This window comes from Meleagris gallopavo, chromosome 1, assembly GCF_905368555.1.
Source record: "Meleagris gallopavo chromosome 1, MGAL_WU_HG_1.1, whole genome shotgun sequence".
NCBI classification, from domain to species: Eukaryota; Metazoa; Chordata; class Aves; order Galliformes; family Phasianidae; genus Meleagris; species Meleagris gallopavo.
Genome location: NC_139404.1, coordinates 174,462,375 through 174,487,972, shown reverse-complemented (window position 1 = coordinate 174,487,972; position 25,598 = coordinate 174,462,375). Strand labels below are relative to the sequence as shown.

General features: G+C 41.1%; 1 protein-coding gene across 3 annotated transcripts in view; it reads right to left on the bottom strand.

Moving 5' to 3' along the window:
• The window catches only part of ATP8A2 (ATPase phospholipid transporting 8A2), a 323,927-nt gene that overhangs the window by 273,482 nt on the left and 24,847 nt on the right, over positions 1–25,598 (bottom strand). For 2 of the 3 annotated variants that reach the window (XM_085216143.1, XM_085216142.1), the window contains exons 2-3: positions 14,727–14,871; positions 280–379 (exon numbers count right to left, since the gene is read on the bottom strand). In XM_085216143.1, the coding sequence (XP_085072269.1) occupies positions 280–379; positions 14,727–14,827 (201 nt within the window). In that variant the 5' untranslated portion in view covers positions 14,828–14,871. Of the gene's footprint in view, positions 1–279; positions 380–14,726; positions 14,872–14,948; positions 15,139–25,598 lie in introns of those variants that run through there. The other variant, XM_085216144.1, reaches the window with a different exon arrangement.

The window sequence follows — 25,598 nt, the reverse complement described above, 5'->3', positions numbered from 1 at the left end:
AGAATCTATGCATGTTTTTCACAATATGGTCAGTAGTTCCATATTTTGTGATATTATTATATTAATAACATAACTAGCTTGATTTTTGGAATGTTGGGTATTTGAGCTATTGGAAAAAACAGCTCAAATACCCTCTAATTTCAGTTATTAAGTACATATCTCATCAATGTTACTACTTAACGTACATTTGAGAACTTCTTTGCAGTTGACCACGAACATTCAAATAACTGTAGCTACATTCAGCTATTTAATAAATGAACGTAAAACAATGAAATATACCTGCAGTAAGGCAATGAAGAGGAAGAATGCATTTGCAGCTTTTCTTATCTGCTCATACAGGAATCGAGGTAGAAAAGTCACCACACTGTACTTGGCTGTGCTGCAGGTTAGAAGATTTTTATTTTAATCCTTCATCTGAACATTAAGGCAAATTTGAAGAAGGCTTCTAAAGCCACTGTTAGAAAATGATTTGAAGATCATACAGTAAAGACATGTACAAAATGAAGGAATTCAGCTATCTGTATTACAATGAAGGGCCGTACAGAACAAGAGGTAATACACAGATCCAGAAGGCGAAGAGCAATACATCACTACAACCTCAACGACTAGGAGAACCACCCTATAACTTGATGTGTGTCCAAACTCCAGTACTATGAGCAGCAGCACCATGAGCTCAGGTTAAATCATGTAAGTGTTTACCCCTCATTCAGTGCATGAATCTTAAATACTGGGGTAGGCTGAGTTAAACATAGCCAGAATCAGAATTGGACAGTGACATTTTTGAGCTGCCTCCTCTCCTAGCTCAGAACCTAGGTTCAGTTATGAACAATTCTCCATAATAACCATCCACAGTTTCACAATACTACTTCCTGTTTTCTACAAACACTAACCAGTCTCTAAGATACATAATTTCTTGTCTTCATATCAAATCCAGCAATGGCTATTATGAAAAATGTGAATACATTTTCAGGAAAAGTGTCCACGCTGACAAGAAGATTCAATCACACAATTGTCAATGAGTTATATAAGCCACCTCCAAGTTGTCAAGTAACCAAAACTAGCTGCAGAGAGTAAGACTACTACATGCAAGCCTTTCCTCTGAACATAATATTGACATAAGGGATCTATGCTTTCTTCATACAGGTTCAGATGCACGAGTTCTCTTGTGCTATCTGAGCAGTATGAGAGGCACAGTTTATCCAAGTAGCACACAACATTCCCATAAATGAAAAGAATAATTTTTACAGTTAAAAAAGCAGCTCTGACATATTTTGCACTGTATTACTCCCCTCATTTATGCACCGGGCATTAAAATGAGCCAGAACCTTAAGAACCAAGTGCTTGCAGTTATGCTAAAGCTGTCTTCCTCCAAGACACTGAACATAAGCGCTGCAAGAATCAGACAAACTGTACTAAATGTTCTTGGGTTTTTATTTTACTATTTTAATAAAGGCAGCTTATGTTCCCAGGGAATAGACAGCTCATCAGTACTCCTCCTTTCAAGGAAAGGAAACTTGTTTACCTGCTGGAATGGGCTGCCTAGGGAAGTGGTGGAGTCACTAACCCTGGAGGTGTTCAAGAAATGTTTAGATATTGTACTGAGGGAGATGGCTTAGTGGGAAATATTGGTGACAGGTGGATGGTTGGACTGGATGACTCTAGAGGTATTTTCCAACCTTGGTGACTTTATGATTATTGAAGTTTCCCAAGTCAAGAGCACCTTTCTATTAAGCCCGCTCCTCTCTGAGAAAAGTTTTTCCAGTTATCTTCCACCTTTCAGCCTTTCAAACTAATTGCAAGCCACAACACTATCTATCACAAATCATGAAATAATAAAATGAAATACGCTGTCTACCTGTTCTGTCTTTCACAACTGATTGCTATGAACAAAACTCTTACTACAACCTTGATCAGACAATTAAGTTTAGTAGAGTTGTCTTCGTTATCTTCATACATATAAGGTTAGATAACTGCACTCTCCATACTTTAATCATTTTCCTCTCCCTCTTGTCTTTCCTTGTCTGCACTTCTAAGCCATTTAATGACTGCTGCACCTTCCAGAACAAAACAGTTATAAGAGATAAGATAGCACAATTTGTTACATGAAGCCCCATTTTGGAAACCAGAGTAGAATTAGTGCAGGTGTGATGAAATACAACCAATCAAGGCCCCATCTTATTAGACTGTGGGAGTTGTATTTCCATTTCATACAGATCCCTTGTTAAGCAATTAGAGATGTCTGCTAGATCTGATGCAAAGCAGTTATTACTTGAACTGGATCTCTAAAAGGAAAAGAAAAAAAAAAAAAGACTGTAAGAACATTTATAACACTACAGGATATAGATTCCTTTTGCTACTACTCAGTACTCAATACCCAAAGTGATATTTTACAGAAATCTCAGGGGATCAGGCTTCCACATAGCTTACACCAACAAAATCAACTGAATAAAAACACACATCCGCATTTAAAAGATTAAGTAGAACATCTGTTATATAAATGAAGAGAATTTATTTCTTTGAATGCTATTCATTACTTCCAAGTTGTTTTTTTCTTCATTTGAAGTTACATGCACATAATCTCAAGTGTAATACCTTTCCTGTAATACAGAACATAATTAAACAAATTTCAGTAGTGCCTTGCATCTTTAACTCATTTTTTAATCAAGTGAACAGTTCAGATCTACCCCAGAAGTGAATCCCCCAAGCAGGACTAAAGAAAAAAATAACAATAATAAGAGTTTGCAGATTTCAAAGATACATTACAACTACATATAATGCTCTACGGGCCACCAAGCTAGTGGAACAGAATAATGTAATGCTGGAACACATTTTTATTTCTAAATTATATGCTCACAGAATTTATAATTGAATTAAGAGCCAAAACTCATGCAATTGTAATCAAATCAAAACATTTATAACATTCTACCATTTATCAACTTCTGCATCTGACTGCTCCAAACCATGCTCTTATTCTAATGATTATGCTAACATCAACACAATGAGGCGTTTTTGAGTGAACTTAATATGTATTAAATCCTTATATCCATGGACTTTGTTACTTAAGTAACATGGCAGATGCTTAAAATAAAATAGGTATGACTAATTAGAGGTACACTTTCAGCTGTTACCAGCTCATTTGGAGCACATTTTTGGTTACTAAGGACAAGTATACAGATGTTAGCCCTTTGACCAGCCCCAACACTGCCATCTCATCTTCAAAGCAGCTCTGGGAGCTGGGTGCCAGGCACTCCAGGTCTGCAGCTCAGGCAGGCTGTGGCAGGGAAAGGAGTGGAGCATATGCAGAAAACTAAATAATAAACCAGTATTTCCTAAAGCAACAGCTGTGAACTATGCACACCTTGCCTACCTACAGGGTTTCATGTTTAAACAGGTGTACAAACATTACAAAGATCTGTCTCCTTGATATCTGCAACTTAATTCACGTAAGTTATGTTTCAAGTTACATTGCAGAGCAAACTGGGACTGACACTGTTGAACGAGTTTGGATACACATCAGTAGAGCTTAAAGACCAGCCCTGCTCCCTGGCAGAAACGCAGAGATTTCTTTTAAAGGCAACCATTGTACAATTTGGAAAAATTTATGTCCCTCGCATACCTTATCTCATTCTTGTGCTACTAAAAAAGTGCCAGAGATGAGTTTTTTTCTTATAACATCTGCATGAAAAGTAGCAAGCAGCAAGCTGAGAAACTCATTAACTGTGTTCTGATATATTTACTTCACTTATTAATGGGTAATTTTTCTGTAACAACACCGTAAGCTACCATTATCCCTATATCCATCCCCAATACATTTTATAAAGCCATGTTTTCCTCTATTGAATCATCCTTGAAGATAAAAAGATTACCAGTAATAAAGGCAAAAAAGTTACCTCGGCGAGAAGCAAGTGCACACTGGCAAGAGGCATTTGAGTACAGCTTTACCATTTCTAAATCATCCATTTCTATTCCTTCACTGAGGTGGGGTTTTGTTTTGTTTGTTACAAGATGGACAGCACAGAGATTAACTTCACCTTCCAACTCCTCATGTCATAGAGAACAAGATCTCCTTGAGGCACAGGTGGTCCTGTTTCCAGAGTGACAAGGTAACAGTACTTTCCTCGCCAGCACTCACCTACAACTGTCCCTTCCACAGTTTAAAAAGAAAAACCTTGAAATATTCTCACATGCAAGAGCCGAAGCATGAGCACTGCTTCATGTCAGTGCTTTTGTAAGTTTGCAAGAGCAAGCAGAAAGAGAGCCAGTCACAGACATCCGAACCACCGAGGGGCTGGGTAATTGAGCGTTAAGGACTTGAACTCCTCTCACCAAGCAGGTTTGGTTTCCACTAACACGTTCAAAAGGTCAGGTTCTCTGGAACAGCGGAAGGAAAAATCAATCAAGAAAATCTACTTGAATTAAGGGTTCAGACACTGCCTTCAGTGAAACTGCGCGTGCATGTTAAGGTCCTGGAGGCACATGATATCTCTTAACAGCAAGATTGATATTGGCTGTAAATTTCTGCATCAGCTCTTAAGTACAGAAGCAGCCAGCACTAAAACAAGCTAACTCCAGAGTTGTTATTGCTGCAGGAAGCACAGCAGCAAGCACTATGTAATTCAGATGACATTTAACTAGATGAACAACACACAATTATTACAGCAGGTGCAGAGAAAGCTCATTCACACAGAACCCCACCAACAAACAGTGCTGCCATGAAGACTATTAGCTAGGTTGGTTCCTTGTACGTGTGGAAGGTTATTTTAATGATGAAACTGACTCAGGAAACATAAGAGTCAGACGTTTACAAATTCCCGAAAAGGGAGATGAAAGGTTTATAAAGAGCAATTACCTACAAGTCTCTGCAGTGATTATTGCTTAAAAGGAAATGAGGTCCTCAGCAAACCATGCTGGCTTTTTTGGCAGACAGCAGCTTCAGTTTGAACAAATGAAGTCTCCAGCCTCACGGAGCTCCCTACACTCTGTCAAGTGAATCCTTGAGAATAGAACTTCCATCAGTAAGCCTGTATGCTTCCATCAGCTGAGAAAAGGGTATGCAGCTCTTCAGTACTCGAGATAGTTTGGGACAGACTCTGAAGGAAGTCTGAGACAGTCTCAGGAACAAAAGAGGGAAAATAATAGCAACCCTGAAGTGCAAGGCTTGGATCCTATGGGCTGTGATTGCTCCAGGCTGAGATGCCTGACCAGAGCAAGGCAAAGAACCAGAAGCTACCACATTCGTCACTCAGATGTGGAGACATCGCTGCCCATACTTCACATGGCTGTTTTGTTTTTAGCTTTCTGCTCACCCCTCCTGTTTCCCTGTTCCGGTTACACTGACATCTTGCACATAAACAGCTTATATTATATACTGCCCCAAAATAAAACAGGTCATAACTTCATTATAATGCTGTTTTATCCAGCCCTCTAAACATCAAGCTCTGAAACATCTTCCAACAAAACCGCTGCAAGGCCATTTAAGAGGGATGAATCTGCTGTCTTGAATTACCCATACATTATAAGAAATGATTAGGAATATTCACATCTCTTAAAATTAAAGCATTTGAACTTTGGAAGTACACAAAAAAAGATGTCTTGCAATTTCAAACCATAGTGCACAGTAACTTAAGAACACTTTAAACCAAGGAGACAGTTCTCATCCCATGGACGTCATCACCTGCTCAGATCTCCCTTAGAGCAAAGATTCCTTTATATAGGGAATGGGCTCCCACCAGAAGTAACAAAATGCATCACTGTGTCTTCTGGAAGGTTTGTTCTGCCTTTGCAGAAGAAAGAAGTGACCACATCTTAAGTGTACACAGGTCTTCTCATATCATATAATGTGGGGAGAAAGGCCATTTCATACGAGTTTAAATGTCTCAGGGTATCACATCAGCCCACAACCTCCTCTGCCCGCCAACTTTCACCACCACTTTCTGTGGGCTAATATGCTTTATGTCTGTGCCAGCTCTTCCTGCTGGCAGCCTGGCCTGGCTCTGAACACACATCCACTGCCCAGCACCAGCTGAACATGGTGTGCCATGGGCACTGTCTGGGCTGCAAGCAGGGCATGGGGAGGGCACAGAGCAGCACTGACTGAAGCAATGGCAAATTGTTCCACAACTGTGATATTCAAAAATCCAATCACGCCTCTTTTCCATACTTAGAAAAGCCCTCTCCTACTAGAGAAAAACACCCACTCGCTCCACAGTCATGCCTTATTCATAGCATTGCTTTCTCGCAGTACTTACATTTGTGAACAACTATTTAGATGGATATTAACAGTATTAATTGATTATCTTTGTTACTTCTCGCCAACAGACCTACTTATCCTAGTGCATAAGTGACATCTCAGAACTGATGTTGAGTTTGACAAGCCCTGCTTGGCTGAGCTATCTGCACATCCTCAGAAGCTGCATCAGCAAGAAGCGTATCCTCAATCACTTCATGTTGGTAGTTAACCTTGTACAGAGCAGTGTTAAGCTAGAAGTGCTGGAACATGCATTGTGAACTGCTGCCCACTGGAGCCTGACAATCCTGCTCCTCTCTAGTTCAGTAAGAACAATTGACAACCAGGTAACAGTCTGGCAGCTTTCCATAACCTACAGTTCCTTGTGGCAAGACTTCTGCCACATGTAGGAAGCGGGAAACCCCAGAAGCTAATTAACATTGCCAAAATTAGCATTTTTCCAGTAGAAAGGTCTCATACAGCAACGTTCATGGCAGCCTTCATACACAGCAAGCACTAGCATGACTGCTTATGCTCAGTTTAACTGAAAAACTCAAGCCCTGTGGTCACATTTAATAGAAGTGGTAGCATTTTTACTTCCAAATCCTGTATGCTGGAGGATTCTCCTAAAGCACACAAATAGACACGGCCTTTCCATTTGTTCTCTATTCATGCAATCCCTATAGAGAAGAGAAAAGACTCCCGACTATTTGTCAGTAACAAATGCACTGAACAAAGCATCTTTAGAAAACAGCTCTAAAAGCTCTGTAGGCATGACATTGTTTTAGCAAGCTCCAACAATGTCAGGTCGTCACTAAAGAAACATGCAGCCCTGCTGGCAAGTACAGCTCAATAAAATAGAGCTGACAAACAATTAACCTAGAAATACTACTGTCCAATAAAGGGAGTTTAACAACATATCCAGTTACTGTGCAAACCCAGAATAGATTTCACTAAACACACTGCACTGATATGAAGAAAACTGAAATCAAGACACAAGCCACCTGCTACAAGTGATGGTGATCTGAAATTCACAGTGCTATCCCCAGTTCTAAAGCCATTATTTCTAAGTGTCATTGAAACTATCAGAACTGTTACTTCTTCATTGACAAGTACGGGAGGTGGTAGAAGCAGATACTAACTGTTCCTTCAAAAGTGCATCTGAATCAACTCCATTCTCACTCAAACTCCATAAAGAATAACTACAAAAAAACTTAGCTTCTTCCTGTTCACATTTCACTGGACAGAGCAAAGAAAAGCAGTGGAAGAAAAAAGTAGGAAAAAAAAAAAAAAAGTAGAAAAAGTAGGAAAGCAGAGTCAAAAGTGAATACATCTTGCTAAAGATGGGCCAATATTTATTCAACAAATGTGGGAAAGCAGCTTTGTTTGCATCAAGTCGGACTGCTTTTTAACTTTAAGCTCCGGTGTATGGAAGTTGCTTAAATTGTGAATTTATGCAAAGGGAGAAAGAGACCCAGTTTCATTCCCATGCTGTGTTGCTACTGCTAATACATGAAATTCATCACGACGCTGGGAGAAAACAAATGAACTAAAAAAAAACTCCTTCAGGATGCCAAAGAGCTGAGCATGCAGCAGGTGAAGGGGTACCACAGCTATCTCACAGCTGTTCTTCCCATCTGGACATCGTGTCCAGGCTATATTCACCAATTTAACTGTCCCAGGGACCTGGAGCAAGGAGAACCCCACTAGAGATTAAAGACGTTGACATTTCAAATACATTGGCACAAATTAGCAACACAACATCACCAACACCAGGCAAGTATGGAGCGTTCCAATGGCTAAAGCACTCCTTCCATAATGGTATCCAGATCACAGAATCACAGAATTGTAGGGGTTGGAAGGGACCTCAGAGATCATCGAGACCAACCCCCCTGCCAAAGCAGGTTCCCTACACCACGTCGCACAGATAGGCGTCCAGGCGAGACTTGAATATCTCCAGAGAAGGAGACTCCACAACCCCCCTGAGCAGCCTGTTCCAGTGCTCCGTCACCCTCACCACAAAGAAGTTCTTACGCACATTCGTGCAAAACTTCCTATGCTGCAGCTTATGTCCGTTTCCCCTCGTCCTGTCTCCACGTACCACTGAAAAGAGACTGGCCTCACCACTATGGCCGCCACACCTCAGATATTTATAAACCTGGATCAGGTCCCCTCTCAGTCGTCTTTTCTCAAGGCTAAACAGACCCAGTTCACTCAGCCTTTCTTCATAGGGGAGATGCTCCAGGCCCTTCACCATCTTTGTGGCCCTCCGCTGGACTCTTCCCAAGAGATCCCTGTCTTTTTTGTACTGGGGAGCCCAGAACTGAACACAGTACTCTAGATGAGGCCTTACCAGGGCAGAGTAGAGGGGGAGGATCACCTCCCTCGACCTGCTGGACACGCTCTTCTTAATGCACCCCAGAATGCCATTGGCCTTTTTGGCCACGACGGCACACTGCTGGCTCATGGCCAACCTGTCGTCCACCAGGACGCCCAGGTCCCTCTCTGCAGAGCTCCTCTCCAGCAGCTCATCCCCCAGCCTGTATTGGTGCATGCAATTATTCCTCCCTAGGTGTAAGACCCTACACTTGCTTTTGTTGAACCTCATCCGGTTTCTTACTGCCCAGCTCTCCAGCCTGTCCAGGTCTCGCTGAATGGCAGCACAGCCTTCAGGCGTGTCAGCCAATCCTCCCAACTTCGTATCATCAGCAAACTTGCTGAGGGTGGCCACTATCCCCTCATCAAGGTCATTGATGAAGATACTGAACAAGACCGGAGAAATCTTTCTGCACTGTGATAGATTTCAGTATCAGCTACTGCTGCACTGCAAGAGAATTAATTATTTGTTAGATTTTATCATAAATCAGCATTTCTTACCAGTTAAACACAATATCTACCTAGAACTAAATAAGCTAGAAGAGAATTAGTTTAACGAACAATAGCATTTTACCACTTGCATCATTTGGAATTTGACAATATATTCATTCTTTGAAGGACTCCAAAATGCTTTTCCAAGTCTATTAAACGATCTACTCATACGACAGCAGAAAAGATTCCAAATGTAATACAAACACCACTACAAATGGTTATCTTGTCTGAAACTTATGAGCTGAATACAGGTAGTTTCATGCAGAGAGCACTTACATAAAGCACTTTTTAGAGCAAAAGGAAAGCCAATCTAGAGCCTAAGTGCAGATAAGTAACACTAACTGGGATATCTGCATTAGTTAGTCAATACTAATTGGCTTCTGCTACCAGCAACTTGTATTTCAGTAGCACCAGTGGAAACCTTCCTACACATTCCAAAAGAAGCTGCTCTGTATCAGTAATGCAATTGGCTTCTATAGTGCCTGCATATAACCTAACACTAGGTTCCATACAACTGAAATGAAAAAGGAACGAAGACTGTGGTCACAACTTCATCACAGCAAGCACCTTGTAAATAAACTGATGGGACAGCCTGGGACTCCAGCTAAGTGGCCTGTTAAACACTAATCTCACTGTGTTACTACTAGCAGCCTTGTTGCAGCTTCCAGCACTAAGTTCTGTGCAGCAATGCTTCTGCCTTAGGAATTATGAAATCCCTTCTCAAAGATTTGCTCAAGTTTTAAGATGTTGCTCAGCTCAGAAGTGGAAACCAATTACCTCTTGCTCACTTTTCTTGCAAGATTCAAACTGTGGTAACACAGCCCTCCAAACAACGGATTTTCTGGATATTGGTGCATTTTGATGGGTCTTCTTAATAGATTAAGCCATCTAATCCTCTTCTGATGAAAAGTTTTTCAACAAGACTTCTGGATCCACTAAAAGCATGGAATAGAATTTTGCTGTTAGTGGTGTCTGTGCCTGCTCTCCTACAAGTCACATACCAAGACTGAACCTCGAATCCTGCCTCAGATGTCCTCAGAATTGCACCAAAAGGCACTACCAAGTGTGAAATACAGGAACATTGCAGAAAGCAGTTATCACAACACTTGTAATGTTTGGGTGTTTATAAATATCTGAGGTGTGGCGGCCATAGCGGTGAGGCCAGTCTCTTTTCAGTGGTACGTGGAGACAGGACGAGGGGAAACGGACATAAGCTGCAGCATAGGAAGTTTCGCACGAATGTGCGTAAGAACTTCTTTGTGGTGAGGGTGACGGAGCACTGGAACAGGCTGCCCAGGGGGGTTGTGGAGTCTCCTTCTCTGGAGATATTCAAGTCTCGCCTGGACGCCTACCTGTGCGACCTGGTGTAGGGAACCTGCTTTGGCAGGGGGGTTGGTCTCGATGATCTCTAGAGGTCCCTTCCAACCCCTACAATTCTGTGATTCTGTGTTTGGGATTTCTTTTTTTAAATTTAGAGTTTTAAGTGTCTTTGAATTAATTTCAGCACTGCTTTGTTTCTTGGATAAAAAAGGCAGGAGAAATTCTGTTTATAAAAAATAAAAAATAGCTGTTTTTAATACCAGCATCAACATATTTGCAACAAATGAGTGAGTGACTTAGACCACTCCACTGGTGATACTTACCACATGCACTGGAAGGATGTTTCAGTACAGTCTCACATACTCAGTGTAAGCTAATGAACTCAGAGCCAATTCTCATATTAGTAAGGAATACCAAGGAATTCTACTTCAGTGAAAAGTGGTCCTGTAGAATATTCTCACTTTGTTAAGCAAAATAAACCATGCCATTACCTCATACATCTCAGAAATATTGACACAATTCAGCTGCTATCATCACGCCCCATCTTCACCCTCTGTTTTTACAAGGCACTACTCAAGTTTGCTTTCAAACTATGAAATAAAGACTTCTGAGTCATCTCCCTCACTGTTAAGAAAATCAATCACATTATAAACCAAAAAATAAGGTACTATCATTGAAACAGGCAGACCATTAAACTCAGCAAAAAATGTTTCAAGTCAGAACTGCCAGCCCAGCTGCCACTCTTGTTATAGCTCTTTTCACACCACAGTGATCTGCTGTAATTGAGTAGAAACCAGCCTAATCAGTCACTGCTCAGTCACTCCAGGTACATGTTGGAAATAATGATTCACTATTATTTTGTTCTTCACACCTGAATTACAGAGAAGAGAAAGTATGTTAAATAAGTACAAAGAAAGCATTTTCCCATAGCCTGTTGAATGGAATGGAGAATGGAGAAAAAAAAGAAGGCTGGTGTCTCAGTGTGAGATAGGTCAGCAGGCTTCTGCAGCCAAGGATGTCTTAGGCTTGTGACAGCTGCTGGTAGACTTCCATCCATCAGTGTTCAGTGCCTGAGATTACAGATTACAACTGCTGCCTTTAGGAGCATAGAGCTCCATACAGAAAGGCTGCAGATTTTCAGAATGTGGACTTGTTTCACTTCATACTAAACTTCAAATTCATACACAGAAATAGCCATATTAAATAAACAGATACATACCTAAGTTGTGTTTATTGAACAAGTTCAAACAGTTACTAGCTAGCTTTCATAAAAGCAAGAATGCAATAGTGATACTAAGGGTATGTTGGACAGTAATTAGTTTAGTTCCACTTTTGCATACTTCAGAGCTTCTAAAATCTTTCTGCTGAAAAATGGAACACTATTTACCTTTTATTAGAAGGTTAACAAAGTTACACATAGACACAGATTTTCAAATGGAACACTGTTAACAGGGAAAACACACAGGGTGTTCCTATGGAAGGAATTACTGCTGCTACTGTGTAAAGAAGAATGGTGATATACGTAAGGAACCAAACTAAGTCAGGCACACAACACATAAAAAGTTGTGCCACTGAGTTTTAAAATACCTTCTGATAAAATCTGAAATGCACAATGAAATATCCAACCATCACTCCTCAAATTTTCACAAGCTCATTTACTCACACCATTAAGTTGAGAGAGAGAAAAAAGGATTGAAAAAAAATTCCTCCTTCCGCATCCTCACACTTTAATATATTACAGTGTCCTCCTGTTTTGCCATCCACTTCATCTCTGCATTAGTACTGTATAGAATTTCTAAGCTGTACTCAGGAATTTCCCATTTTGCATAACTTGCCCAAAATAAGAAATAGGGATAGACATAGATACATAGATATATACATCACTTTCCTTTTTCTCACACACAAAAAAAAGCAACAACAACAAACAAACAAAAAACATAGGAGTTCACTTTTAATACTGTCTCTCTCCAGGAAGAAAGAGCAAGAAGAAAAGCATACTTATGATTAATTAGAACATTTTCAACATCTTCATCTCAAAGAAAATCCACCCTCTGCAGCTCTGTTTCCTGCTCTGTTTTGCTCAGCTTTGAGCGAACTACTCCATATAATGCTTCAAGGTTTGGAAAGCTTCCTATGAGCATTCACAAGTTCACACTGTGAATTCTTGACAACTACCAAAAACTGACAGTCAGAAGTCACACAATGCTAAAATAAAGTTTCTTCATCTCCTTGGGTTTAATGCTGTAAGCCCTCATATACAGATGTTTATCTGCTTACACAGCACTCCTCATTGTGGCACACTGACATTTCATACACATCCTCAATTCCAGTGGCACTGAGAAATCCAGAAGCTGGACACAGTAAGCAAAAGAGTCCACAGGCAATAAATACAGGATTTGTACTGAAGAAGCAATCTACACGAGCAAGTAACCACTCACACTGCACAAAAGACACCCTTTGAACCATAAGAGGTACAAGGATACATCACCTTTCCTTTGTTTCCACTGAGCTGAGGGGAGAAATCTCACTCCACAGTGAAAGGCTGTCATCCTTTTAAAAATTGCTGGGAAGAGGTCAAAGCTTCCTTCGTAACCAGGAGCAAGCTATTAGAAAGTGGACTCAGTTTCTAAGTGATGCAGAGGAGCTAAGATTGCCAATTAGGCAACGCAAACATCTCTGCCTTCCCCATCATGCTACCTCTTCTTGTCCCACCCGTAGTTACACCAGTACTCCTCCTCAATCAAGCCACCCAAGTTTGGAGGCAAACCAGTGTGAAGTCAGTTCCAACAGCTATTGAAATGCCCCTCAGGTACCAGAGGACAGCATCTGGACTGCAAAATGGACACAGCTTGCTCAAGCATTGGCAACAAGGCCAGCAAGAACTAACTCTTAGTAACATAGTTACACCCTATATTTCATACGATTTCACCAGATCAAAACTGAATGCCTTCAGAAAAACCTAAGCTATGCATTAACCATAGAATCATAGAATGGCCTGGGTTGAAAAGGACCACAATGATCATTGAGTTTCAACCCTCCAACCAGGCTGCCCAGAGCCACATCCAGCCTGGCCTTGAATGCCTCCAGGGATGGGGCATCCACAACCTCCTTGGGCAACCTGTTCCAGTGTGTCACCACCCTCTGTGTGAAAAACTTCCTCCTAATATCTAACCTAAACCTCCCATATCTCAATTTAAGACCATTCCCCCTTGTCCTATCACTACCCACCCTCATAAACAGCCATTAAGCCAATCTTCATCCCCTCAATTTTTATTGTGAAGTAGGAAAAATACAAATACTCTATCCCTAAAAAGCATCAAACTCATACAATATTTAAGAAAGAAAAAAAGTGAAAAAACATTTGATGGTGTTGTCCATGTACAAAAAACAAGACACAGTGAAAATCTATAACTTTAACTCCTCCTAAGCCATAGGCTTTCATAGGCTAGCATATTATAAGTAAAAGTTGTTTAGAAAATCATGTGCAAGTCACTGCATACAGTGACCAGCAATCTTTGAGATAATATTCTTCAAATTGCCTTTGATGATATACATGCAATAAAACAGCCAATGAAAACCGTCATTTCAACAGGATATAAAATTCTTTTGTATTTTCATAAAGGCACTCATTGTGTAAACCGTTCCCTGAACAATGACCCAAACATCTGCACTAACGGACGCCTGCTAAATAACACTCCTTGGTCATGACAGCAGCCATCTGCTCACCTCGCTAACCAAACAGCACTGCTTTTGTGCATCTTACACATCCTCACACCCCTGTGGCAGTGGTCCTTACTTGCCTTTCTGAACCACAACAGCATGGCGTTCATCACACCAACACTTAAACACACCTACATTGGAAGGGCACCGACTCCCAGTGACAATTCCCACTGGTCTTTGTTACAAACACAACTGGACCACAGCCTCAAATGCACAGAGATGTGATTTGTAAACTTTTCAGCTATTCCTGCCCCATTAAGACTTGCTTTTTCCTTCCTTCCAATTTGTTACACATAGTCTAAGTTATCCTTACATCTGAGCATCACTCATTTTGAAGAGTATGCTGCATGGAGTTTGTACAGCCAGCTTCACCCAAACCTCACGCTACATTTTTACAGGTCACCTGCCGTACCTAAGAACTAGATCCTGCCATTCCAAAACCCACCCGAACAGCAATGCGGGCTCCGCGCTCTGACCGCACACGCAGAGCTGCGCCCCACCGGACCGCGCGGTGCGGGCAGGGAGGGGCGGCGGATCCTTCCGTGCCCACGGCAGCCGCCGCGCGCGCTGGGAGAAGAGGGGAGCTCCGTACCTGACCCAGTTGTCTCGGAACTTGCTCTGCTGGGGCTGGTTCACGTAAATGGTGCGGGCTGGCGCCTCGTCCAGATCCGCCGAGGACGTGGCTCCGGACATCTCATCATCCGCCTTCTTGTATCCCGTGGGGGAACACACCGGTCCTGCGGGAGAGCGGGGCGGTCAGCGCGGGGCCACCATCCCTCCCTCCCGCCCGCCCGCTCCGCCGCAGCCTCGGTACCCCGGGCCGGCAGCTCCCGCCGGGGCCGCGCCTGAGGGAGGAGAAAGGCCGGGCCGATCCGCGGCTTCGCCCGCGGGAGCACCTCCCCGCCGGTTACCACGGCGGCGGCTGATAAATAATGCAGGGCCGGGGAGGGGGCACGGGCCCGCAGGAGCCAGCTGGCAGCGGTGCGGCCCGCCAGCCTCAGACAGCGGGAGGGGCTCCGCCCCGCGGCCACCTTTCGCCCCGGGATCCGGGCCCCGCAACCCCACGGCTGCCGGAGACCCCCGACCACCGGCGCAGGGCCAACTCGTGGGCGGGAGGCACGGACACACCGCCGCTGCGGGGCTCGGAGCCCGCTGCGGGCCTCGGTGCTGCCCTCTGCGCCCCTCGTGCCGCACGCCCCTGCCCGGTACAGCCCGAGGCAAAGAACCACGCACACGGACCTCACTGAGGCCCACGGGGATGGGAGAAATTCACCCACAGCTTCTTCCCAAGTGACACCACAGACAGACCACTGGCCAGAGAGCTCCTTCCCCAACACCACACTTCGACTTGGACTGAAGAGACTGAAAGCTTTACACTCACGGTTTCAAAGATGAGTTCTTAGACTTGAAAATAATTTAACTCCAACTTGCTTATGTGAAGCGCTGTTTCACTTTGTGCTAAGAGAAAGCCAACACAGGTACAGGGAAAATAACTAGCTATTTCTCTGCCAAGCCTCAAAATATTACTGAGACAGGGATGTATTACAGCTTTCCCCTTCCATTCTGAGACATGGAGATGCTCTGTGTTACTTGGGCTGCAAACACTGGATAAGTAGCATAAGAAGCAAGCCACAAATTTACAAGCTAGCAAAGGTGGCTCTATGCACAAGAATAAGATCACAATAATCCTCTAAAAATGTGGTTTTTTTTTTAATTATTTTTCAAAGATACAATAGTTCTTTCTCAGTCTTAATCAGTGTTAAAGCCAAATCCAGCAGCTATTTCTGATTTATGCTAATATCAACCTGCAACAAACTGATTGGATCCAACAGTGCCTAAAAAGGACTCAGTACTGAGAGTGCCCCTGAAATTTAATTATGTCCTCCTTAACTACAGCTTGAGGGAAAAACAGCAGCCCTACTACAGCCCTAATACATTCAGCACTTAAGTTCTCACATATTACTGGTATATGCCTTGTCTTCGTGTGTGTGTATGTAAGAAATAAACCAGCCTAGGCTGATATTCTATTCCTCCACCCCAGCCTTTCCAAATTATTGATAATTTTATTGTCACGGCAAACTGACTCTACAACCTCTAAACTTTAAGCACTAGAGGGCAACATTACCCACTTGTTTTTACAACTCAGTTCAGTACAAAAAAAAATTCACAGAGCTCATACCTGGCCAATGAAGCCACTGTAATTAAACTAATATGCTTTCAACAATACCATCTCTTGCCCAACACAAGTGTTGCACATTGTAAATTCATATTTTGGATACATTAAACTGAACCTGTGTGAGGCTAATAAATTGTTTTCCTTTGCTTACATCTGATAATAACTCAGCAAAAATAAGCCAAGCTGTTAGTATGTACTTCATTAACAAACACCTGAAATAAAATATGTAAGACTATACATCATGCAAGATTATGCCATTATAATACTATATTAGGTTACTCAGTCTGATGAAACTTGCCACAATGCAAAGGATCACTCAATCTTCCTGAACATTTTACTGTCCAGAAAAACAGAGCTAAGAGCAGTACTGGAGACTTGCTGTTCATTCCCATTGATTCCATGTTGTGTAACTGAGTGGAGATCAAAGGGCAGTACCCTTAAGAGCATTAAGTGCAAGGAAGCAGCTTTTATCTGTTTTCCTTGTCAAGCTCCTGAACAGAAGCACAACTATAATTGTGCAAGCATACAATTAAAAACATCTTCCCTCCCCCTGATGACGTTACTTGTTACATTTTTTTCCATCTCACTCCCTCTGACTCTTGAAATCCTCCTTTTCACCAGTTTTCTTCATTATCAACTATCACCAAGCTGTGCTGTAACTTTTAGGAATACCTGACAGATTACCAAATTCAAAGGCACTTAGGTTTACTTCACATACTATTTTCCTGACCATTCTACTGTCAAGAGAGATGCTCCAAAGACAAATTCATACAGCAAAAGACTTCAAAGCCAGCTTGTGAGATTGTATAAGCAGCTGTACTAAGAGGGTTTGCATTTCTGAAAGTGGTTCAAATCAGCTGCTTCATTTCTTAGTGGAATAAGTCTCATTTTGGAAGATTACTCACTAATCCTGCCCAGCAGGAATGCCTTCCACCTCCCTCCCCTGTTTCTAAGCAGATCATAGCCAGAAGCCTGCAGATAGTGACCTATGCACTGGCTGTACAAGCTCTCATTCCTCACATTCAGAAAGATTAAGAAGCCCTAAGCTTCTGAAGGGTTCCTGATGAACAGCAGTGCCAGAAGCAACACCACCTTCACAGGGCATCTTCCTCAAGGGAACCAGACCATGCACAAACCTACTTCAAAAAAGTGAAAACAAGTTCATTTCTGTTCACTGGTTAAGAAAAGGTGTGGATACAGACCATGCAGATTTGATCACCTTCTACAGGGGTGGAACTTAAGACTGAAGTTTGTGCAGCTCTTTTTCAGCAATGCTTACTTCTTTGTGTCCAAAGTCATCGGGTTCATTAATTTTGCTTCAGGGCTGACCAACTTAGCACTCAAGGAAGATTTTTGTCCCATAGGATGTACATTTTCTTTTATTTCTTCAGGATCTTGCAACTCTGCAACCCAATTTATTTGGGGGAAAAACTAAAGCAGAACACATTAATGGTAGAACATTGGCCATCACAGCCTGTTTAGTTGGTATGGTTAACTACAGGGTTTTGGATATTCTCATTACATTGATCTTAAACATGTATCATTTTGCATTTGCATTCTGTCTACAAAACAGTTTACATTTGTCTGTGAGTAATCTGTCAAGTCAAGAAACTTGATAGAGAGAAGCAGATTCTGCAAAAATAATCCAGTATTACTTCAGCATTTAAACACTGCTACTCTTTTCACTGCTTAAGCAGTTCAGCTCAACTAGTTACTCTTGAGTTCCTCTGTCAGTCCTCCCACTCATCCTGCCAGTTCTTCCCCATCCAGAAATCATGGAAATCCATTCCCAGTGTCACCACATTGCTCTCACCCTGTGAGTGTGCAATTCAGGGAAAAGGGAAAGAAGAATTTAAATAGTTGGCCAAAAGTTGTCATTGACCAAAATCATAATATGCCGTTAAGTGATTATTCCCACTTCTATTCAGGAAATAAACCTCGATGGAGTCTTGATCTATTTACGTAACGCAGAAATCATAAAAGGTAAATTAAAGAATCAACCAAACAAAAAAACCTTATGAGATACTAGTGAGCCAGACTCCCATAGTTACATGTGAAGGTACCAAAGAGCTACTAAAGCACTATGATTATCCAGGAAAATACTCATTACTTGTCATTTTTAACAGAGCTGAGATCTCAGTGGAATTTGAACAGTGTCTAATACATCTGGCCTCAATTTTGAGACCTGAGGCACCTACAGCAAGAGTCTAATATTATTTCCCACTGTGCTTTCAGAGTTCCACGAGGAAGAGTAGAGTTTTAAACACCCTTTCATAAAGCATGGTTGTTTAAAGCTCTTATTTCACACCTTGTCATAAATTTTCTAAAAAAAGTAAGGGTTAAAGCCTGAAAAAATACCAAAAAAACCTTACTTTATAGTTTTCTCTCATCATTAGGACATCATGCCTGATTTCTCCAGACAACTTCACACTGCAGTTGTTATCACTTGAAAAACAATTCAGTAAAACATAATAATCTTGCTTCACTGGACCTGCAAATGTGGTTTTTCCACATATATCTATCTCCTTAATGTCTGCTCATTATTAATTACAACTTCTCTGAGTAAATAAAGTGTTTAAATTTGGCAGTTTGTTTCTTTGATTTTTATTTATTATTATTTTTTTTTTAATGCATAGATCAGTCACTTATGAAGCTTGCCAACCATCAGAGGCCACAAGAGAACTCACTACAATGCACTTGTTTTCTCTTAAAGTAGATCATTGTTACTACCTCTGTCTTGTGTCTTGGAGAGGTGCCCGACTGCTTTACTAATACGTTCCATTTTTAAGAAAAAGTGTTAACAGAGTAATGAAGCACTCCATCAAGTGCTTATAACAGAATCACAAACTATGAGAAAGAGCAGGTTTGCAATGGCACTTATCAGAAAGTCTTCACTGAGTCAGGGTTGGACCTTAAAGTAATGCTAAGTGTGACATCCAAGAATAATCTTATGGCTTTCACACACACCGCAGGACTAGGATCTAGTAAATGAAAACACTGAACTAAAGAAACTGATCCTGCTTGAGCAGAGTTGGACTACAGGCTCCAGAGGTCCTTTCTAGCCTCCGCTGCTCTATGATTCTTAGCTTTGGCAGTCACAGGCCCAACATCAAACAACCAGACACAGCTGCTTGTGTCACCTCAAATGTATTATGTAGTGGTTTTCAATTTAGAGACAGTTGAAACACACTTTGTGTCCAAGAAAAATAAATAAAATAAATAAAAGCAAACAATCTTACCAAGAGCCTCCAACAGAACATGAAGTGGTACTGTTACAGGCTAAGCCTCAGAGAAAGGAGATGCAAATTGAATATTTGAAACTGTAAGACATATTCCAAGAGGTGTCAGACAAGTTGGGATTTTGCTGCTTGCAGTGAAATGAAATTGGTTCTTCACAAGCCATTCCAGGCTTTGAGTTACCATCACTTTCTTGACGAACTTCTCTTTCACATGGTTAGTTTCACAAACTATTCACTGAGTGCCAAAGATGACACCAAATGAGAAGTTCTGTAGCTGAGAACTGTCCACAACCTCTTATATAGCCAAGCTTCAAACTCCTTGTTGAAGCAAGTTGCTTTTATCCAAAACACACTCCCTTCTTGCACTGTTTCATAAATGCCATTCACTGTTCCACTGCAATGCACTTAACAGGGAATCTGAAAATGCTTAAAGGTAAGAGTTCAAACAGGCTGAGCACAGCACGCCCTAAGAGGAGTTGTAGGGCACTTCAGCTGCCCAGTCTTCCATGAAAGCTCGGTTCCTACCAGGACTGCAATCTCTTAACCACGAGTTATAAGCAGTTCATGTGACAACTTGATGTTAAGCACTAAGGCCTTATTTTCTGAAAATGAGAAAGCTTCTACAGCATTCAGTAATGTAATACTATATACAAGAGTCTGAGAAAGGAAGTTCTGAAGTAACTTACAGTGGAGCCCTTTATTTCCTAGTTCTCATCTCATCAGAAGTCATTTTAAACATGCTTCCCTTCTTCGTTATTAGAGAAGTGTTCTGTAAAATAAGGTGGGGTTAAACATTTGCAGGTATCAGGGTTCATAAAAACAGCCTTGAAGTTAATACAATTGCAAACCACCACTCACTTCTCCCAGGAATTATGCAAGAGTTGCTCTACCTGAAGTTACTGTAGGCGTAATGACTTGGACTTGCCTAAGTTTCAATAGGCAGTTATAAAGCAGAGTAGCATAGGATACATTTCCACAGTTCTCCTCAGGGTCCTACAGAACTTTTGTTGAGGCTGTTTAGTGAAAAGCAATCCTTTATATGTAATATAACAAAATTCCTGCAAGAATACAAACAGTGAGTAGGAAAAAGCAGAAAATCCTTGAGTATTTTAGCCTAGAACTTCACTAACACTATACTTCTGCTCCAGCACTGTCTGATCAGGCTAAAGGGCAAAGAGTCATCTGAAGAGGCAACGACGTCAGTCCTGCTAGTGTAAGAGCTACGCAGAAGCAGTTAAGTCTTTTAGACTGGAGGACTAACATCAGCCTAGAGCAACAAGAAGGCCATGACAAGTTCTGCAAACTGCTGTTAGCTAGCTACAACATGCTCAGTAAATGAGAACATAAGTACGCAAGCTTCAGAGTATAATCAGGAAATGCTTGTTTAAGCATGTAAGGGAACAGAAAGTTTTCGCTTCATCTCCATCATTCCAAGCATTAGAAACCACACAACTGTTACACTAATAGGATAAGAGGCTCCCATCATGCAACCCTAACAAAATGGTCTATTTGTATTGTCTGCATTAAATGGCAGAGATTGGGTGATTACTCCCAGTCAGATTAGCAGTTCATGCAGTAAAACAGAAGCAGCACTACATACAGTGAAACAGTTCTGGGGAAGGTATTTATTTAACCTACTGGCTGGTGACAGTATGAAATAGACAAGTTGGAAGTGAACTCAGTTCTGACACTAAAACTGGTAGGTATATTCTCCAAATTTCTCTTAAGCTGTTTTGTTTTCAATACTTTCTCGTTCCAACAGATTCTCATTGAGCATGCTGGATTGAGCAAAACATCAGGTTAGACATTTATTCTTTAGTTAACCCAAATTCCTATTTACCAACAGCAGGAGTTATAGTGGTTAAAATTTTGCATTCGAGTCAAAAAAGTTGTGATTGCTATGGAATGCTGGGGTTTAAACATTTCATATAACCTATCTGTTCCAGTCAGAAGACAAAAACACATCTATAACTTTGAAGATGTTTTAAAGATGCACAGAAAGGATGAAAAATATTTTATGCACAACAGAAAAATCAGATTTTAAGACAGGAATTTTCTTCTGTGCTAGATGCAGACCAACAAGGAAATTGAGAATCAGATGAACACAGTGGTCCCCAGAAGGATATTAAGAGTAAATAAAGCTTTAGAGGCATGACAGAACATGATTGAGCAAAGGAAGCTTATTTTCTGTAATCCAAGATGCAGGAAAAGAGTTGTCATCAATCAAGTTGACCCAGGCATTGCAAAGGAAATTAAATAGCCAGCAGCTCTGTAACATCTCTGTCCTCTGCATAGCCATACAGTGCAGGTAGACTAACAAAATTAACGAAGACAAAGAAGGGTACTGTTGGGCAGGGAAGTTAACCAATTTGACAGTGTTCAGTATTTCAGAAGTTACTTAAAACTAAAGGGCTGTCTAAAACAGTAGACAGTGTACTGCTCTGCAAGAGAAGTTGTCATGTTGGAAAGAAGTCACCTGTCAACCTTCTGTAAGACCAATTTTTTGAACAATTTCATGTAATTACTCAAAGCAGAAGTCAGGTGAGTGGTCAATAGTTTGGGCTTGCTTACGTTGAAACTAGAGAGCTACAGCATGTGTCAGTCTTAAACACACATTAATCCAGTCATCAAGAACATAAATAATACAGTACCAATGCTTAACTCTGCCATTCAGGAAACAGTGCAAAGATTCCTGCTATAAACAGAGCTCAGTGAAGCTGAAAGAAAAGCTTGCATATACCAGTCAATCCAAGTATGACAAATTTGCCAGTTCTTAACTCCTGAAGAGTTAAAGGCAAGAAACACAGCTTGTCTTGAACAGCAGGCTCAGTCAGATAGTGAATGGAATTACATGCTGCAAGCAGAGACAGCTGGAGCCTGGATTTTGATGCATGTGACCAAATCCTGTTGAATGATGAAGCCAAGTGTTGTCACTGATGACAGAACAAATTCCTAGCAGAAAACTAGAATTAAGAATTAAGCAGCAGCAACTAGAATCAAACTACTGCAGCAATACAGTTTAGCAACAACTATATGGAGAAAACTCAGATGCATGATCACCTACAGGTAACAGATATGTCAACAGACAGAGCTCTCACTGAGGTAAAGGATTAGAAGAAAGTCTACCCAATAAAATTCCTCTACGTGAATAAGACATTAATCAAAAGAAAGAAAAAAAAAAAAAGGTAGAATAATTAGGCAAGGGAAAGGAAAGGATTGCCTGCAGTCTTTTTCTTTTGCTGCTTTGGATGGCAAAATAAAGGCCTGATGTTTGTTCCCTGCAACAATCCTTGTATGCAACCTTGATGAGGCCACAAGAGGAATAACACTTTGCCTAAAATAGCTGTTCTCCATCTCCCAAGTCATTTTGTACCTGCTCACTTAATGTCAAAACCAGGCAGCTCCTGCTGATAATGCTGAGCTAATAAAGCTGCAGAAGGGACGAATGCAATCTATTCTTATTTTGCCTCTTGCTTCATAGCCACAACTGTCAGCTAAATTCCACAGCTGCACCTGTATCACAGATAAGTTAAGAAAAGTTAGAAGAAAAACAAACTACAGACACCACATAAGCTCACATCTTTCAGTGGAAGACAGGAAAGATTAAAGATACTAAAACTTAACTCTGTGCAGTCACTTATTGTTATGACCACAATTTCAGAATAAACACAGTCCAGGAGGAGATCAGTGGAGCACTAATAATTGATACCAGTTAAAATCAGTGTTGTTTAAGATCCCGTACTGCATTGGACAACAGTGGCTTTTCCAGACACTAGCTCTATTCCACTCGTCCTTCAGCAGTTCTCCAAGCTCACTCAGGTAGTTGCTAGCAGCTTGTCATCATAACCTGAGCTTCAATAATTTTTTCTAGTAGACAATACTGTGTCTGTTAATGGTCTATGGGTCTCGCAACAGATAAGTGAGATTTAATACCATGACAAAGAGCGAATACTTGCATCAGCAGCTACCCTTCATCACCAGAAATTTAAATACATAATAAGCTCTGCAACTCCAGTAAGACACAGGAACCTCCCAAGCCAGTGCTGAAACTCCTCAGCCCCAAGACCAAAACATCTTCATGTGCAATTGGTCTTCGAAGAGCTGGTTCTAAAAATTGGCTTCTGTCAAACCTGTAGGTAATTTTAAGAGTTGAATCCAAGACCCATAGACGCTCCGGGTTTCCAACAACTTAGTAAGTAATGGAAAGGCACTGAGTTAAATATTCTACAAGAAGATTGTGCTGATAGTTTGAAGAACTTGATGACAACTTAAACGAACCTCATAAAAAGCACCAAAAAGGTGACTTTGAAGGAGGATTGCTTATAAAGTGTATGTATCCTAATAGTAACAAAGAAACATTTTTTATGTTATTTCCTATTTTCAACTTATCCAAGAATCTGTCAGGAGCTGAAGTACCAAACACTGATGCTTCTTGTTTGGCGGTTACAGAGTTTTGAGACTTTGGGGAACTCTGTTACTGCTCGTCTATTGATGACATCACACCTCATCCAACACTGCTCAGCTCATTCTTTTTCTTCTTTAAAATACCTCTGAATTGGCATGGCATGCTGTCAGTCAAGCTCAAAAGTCATTTGCAAACATTAGAATACACTGAATGCAAATTGCCTGCATTTGAGACAGTTAGGAGAACACTGGATTTAGAGCTCCTTTAACGTAACTTGGAAGCATTTTACATGCAAGGTACCAATCCAAATGCAGATTCCACTGTGCATACACAAGAAAACACGTCCTGCATCCATTCTGCATGGACTTTCAGCCTCTTAGATGAACCTTACCAAGTTTCTTTCGAATTTTCAGCTCAAAATCTTACTATCCAAAGGAAAAGTCATAACACTGAAGCCACTGCATTTTAAAATGCTCAGAATAATTCTACACCCTTCTTTCAATACCATCCTTTGCAGTTCCTGGAGTGTTTTGTTTTTTTTTTTTTCAGAAATTTGATTGCTAAGGCAAATTAAAGAGTGAACATGAGGTAGCAGAGCTTAAATCAAAAATGGATTCTGAGAGATCGAAAAAGAATAAGCATCTGTCCTCTGAATAATCTCAGAAACCAAGGAATATTCTGTACCCAACAAAAGTGCTACAATGCCATGTTAGATTGCCATAACCAGTAATCCTATTTGTGGGCCATGCTACCAAGTGCAGTGCATCTATTAAGTGATTACAAAAAATACTGCAGAAATGGACACCAGAAATCTTCTTAGCACAACTGGCAGTCACAACTAATCTTATAAGAGAACAGTTGCAGTCTCCTCTCCTCCCACCTTTGAGGCATTTTTCTCTGTACTGATACTGGTTGAAGCTAAAAATACCTTTGGCACATTGTAATTCTATTAGTATTCTAGCACAAAAGTGCTTTTTTTCATTTCTGTAACTCATCTGTTCCTAAAACAATTTACTAACGGCTTTAAGCATATCAGCTGCAAGCACAGCTGATCTTGATTTCTAAGAGAACAATTTAAAGAAGACAGCGAAATATTTTCCCCTTTATACGCTGCTGATTTAAAGCTATCTGTATTCTGATGCTTCTGCTAGAAGCTGCAAGGCCTGTGACATTGGCTTCCAGCCAATGAAAGATTAGAAAGATTTACTGAATACATACTGACCTTTTGCTCTAAAGCATTCCCAAAGCTGCTGTTGTTCATTCTGTCCACCCACAGTTCCATATAATGCACAAAAGCAGCTGCCCATTGTACAGTTACCTATGGAGATGCATCTCCTCCAGCGACGACACAAGGGCATGATGTTCATTCTGTCTTGCATCAGCTGCATGAAGACAAAAACAGCAGTAGTCCTTCAAAGATCTCTACAGCATTAGCTGGTCTCAAAGCTGATTAAAGCGATCCTCCTGGTAATCTGTGAAATATACATTTTGCACTTTCAAATTGCTCTGCAGTGGATTCTCAGGAGGAGAGTGTGCAGTCTGTGTCTGTGTATACCAGCACAAGAAGACTAATGTGGCTTTCCCTGGACCATTCTAATATATTTCAGCAAAAAAGGGAATTTGACATTGCCCTAAATTCCTGCA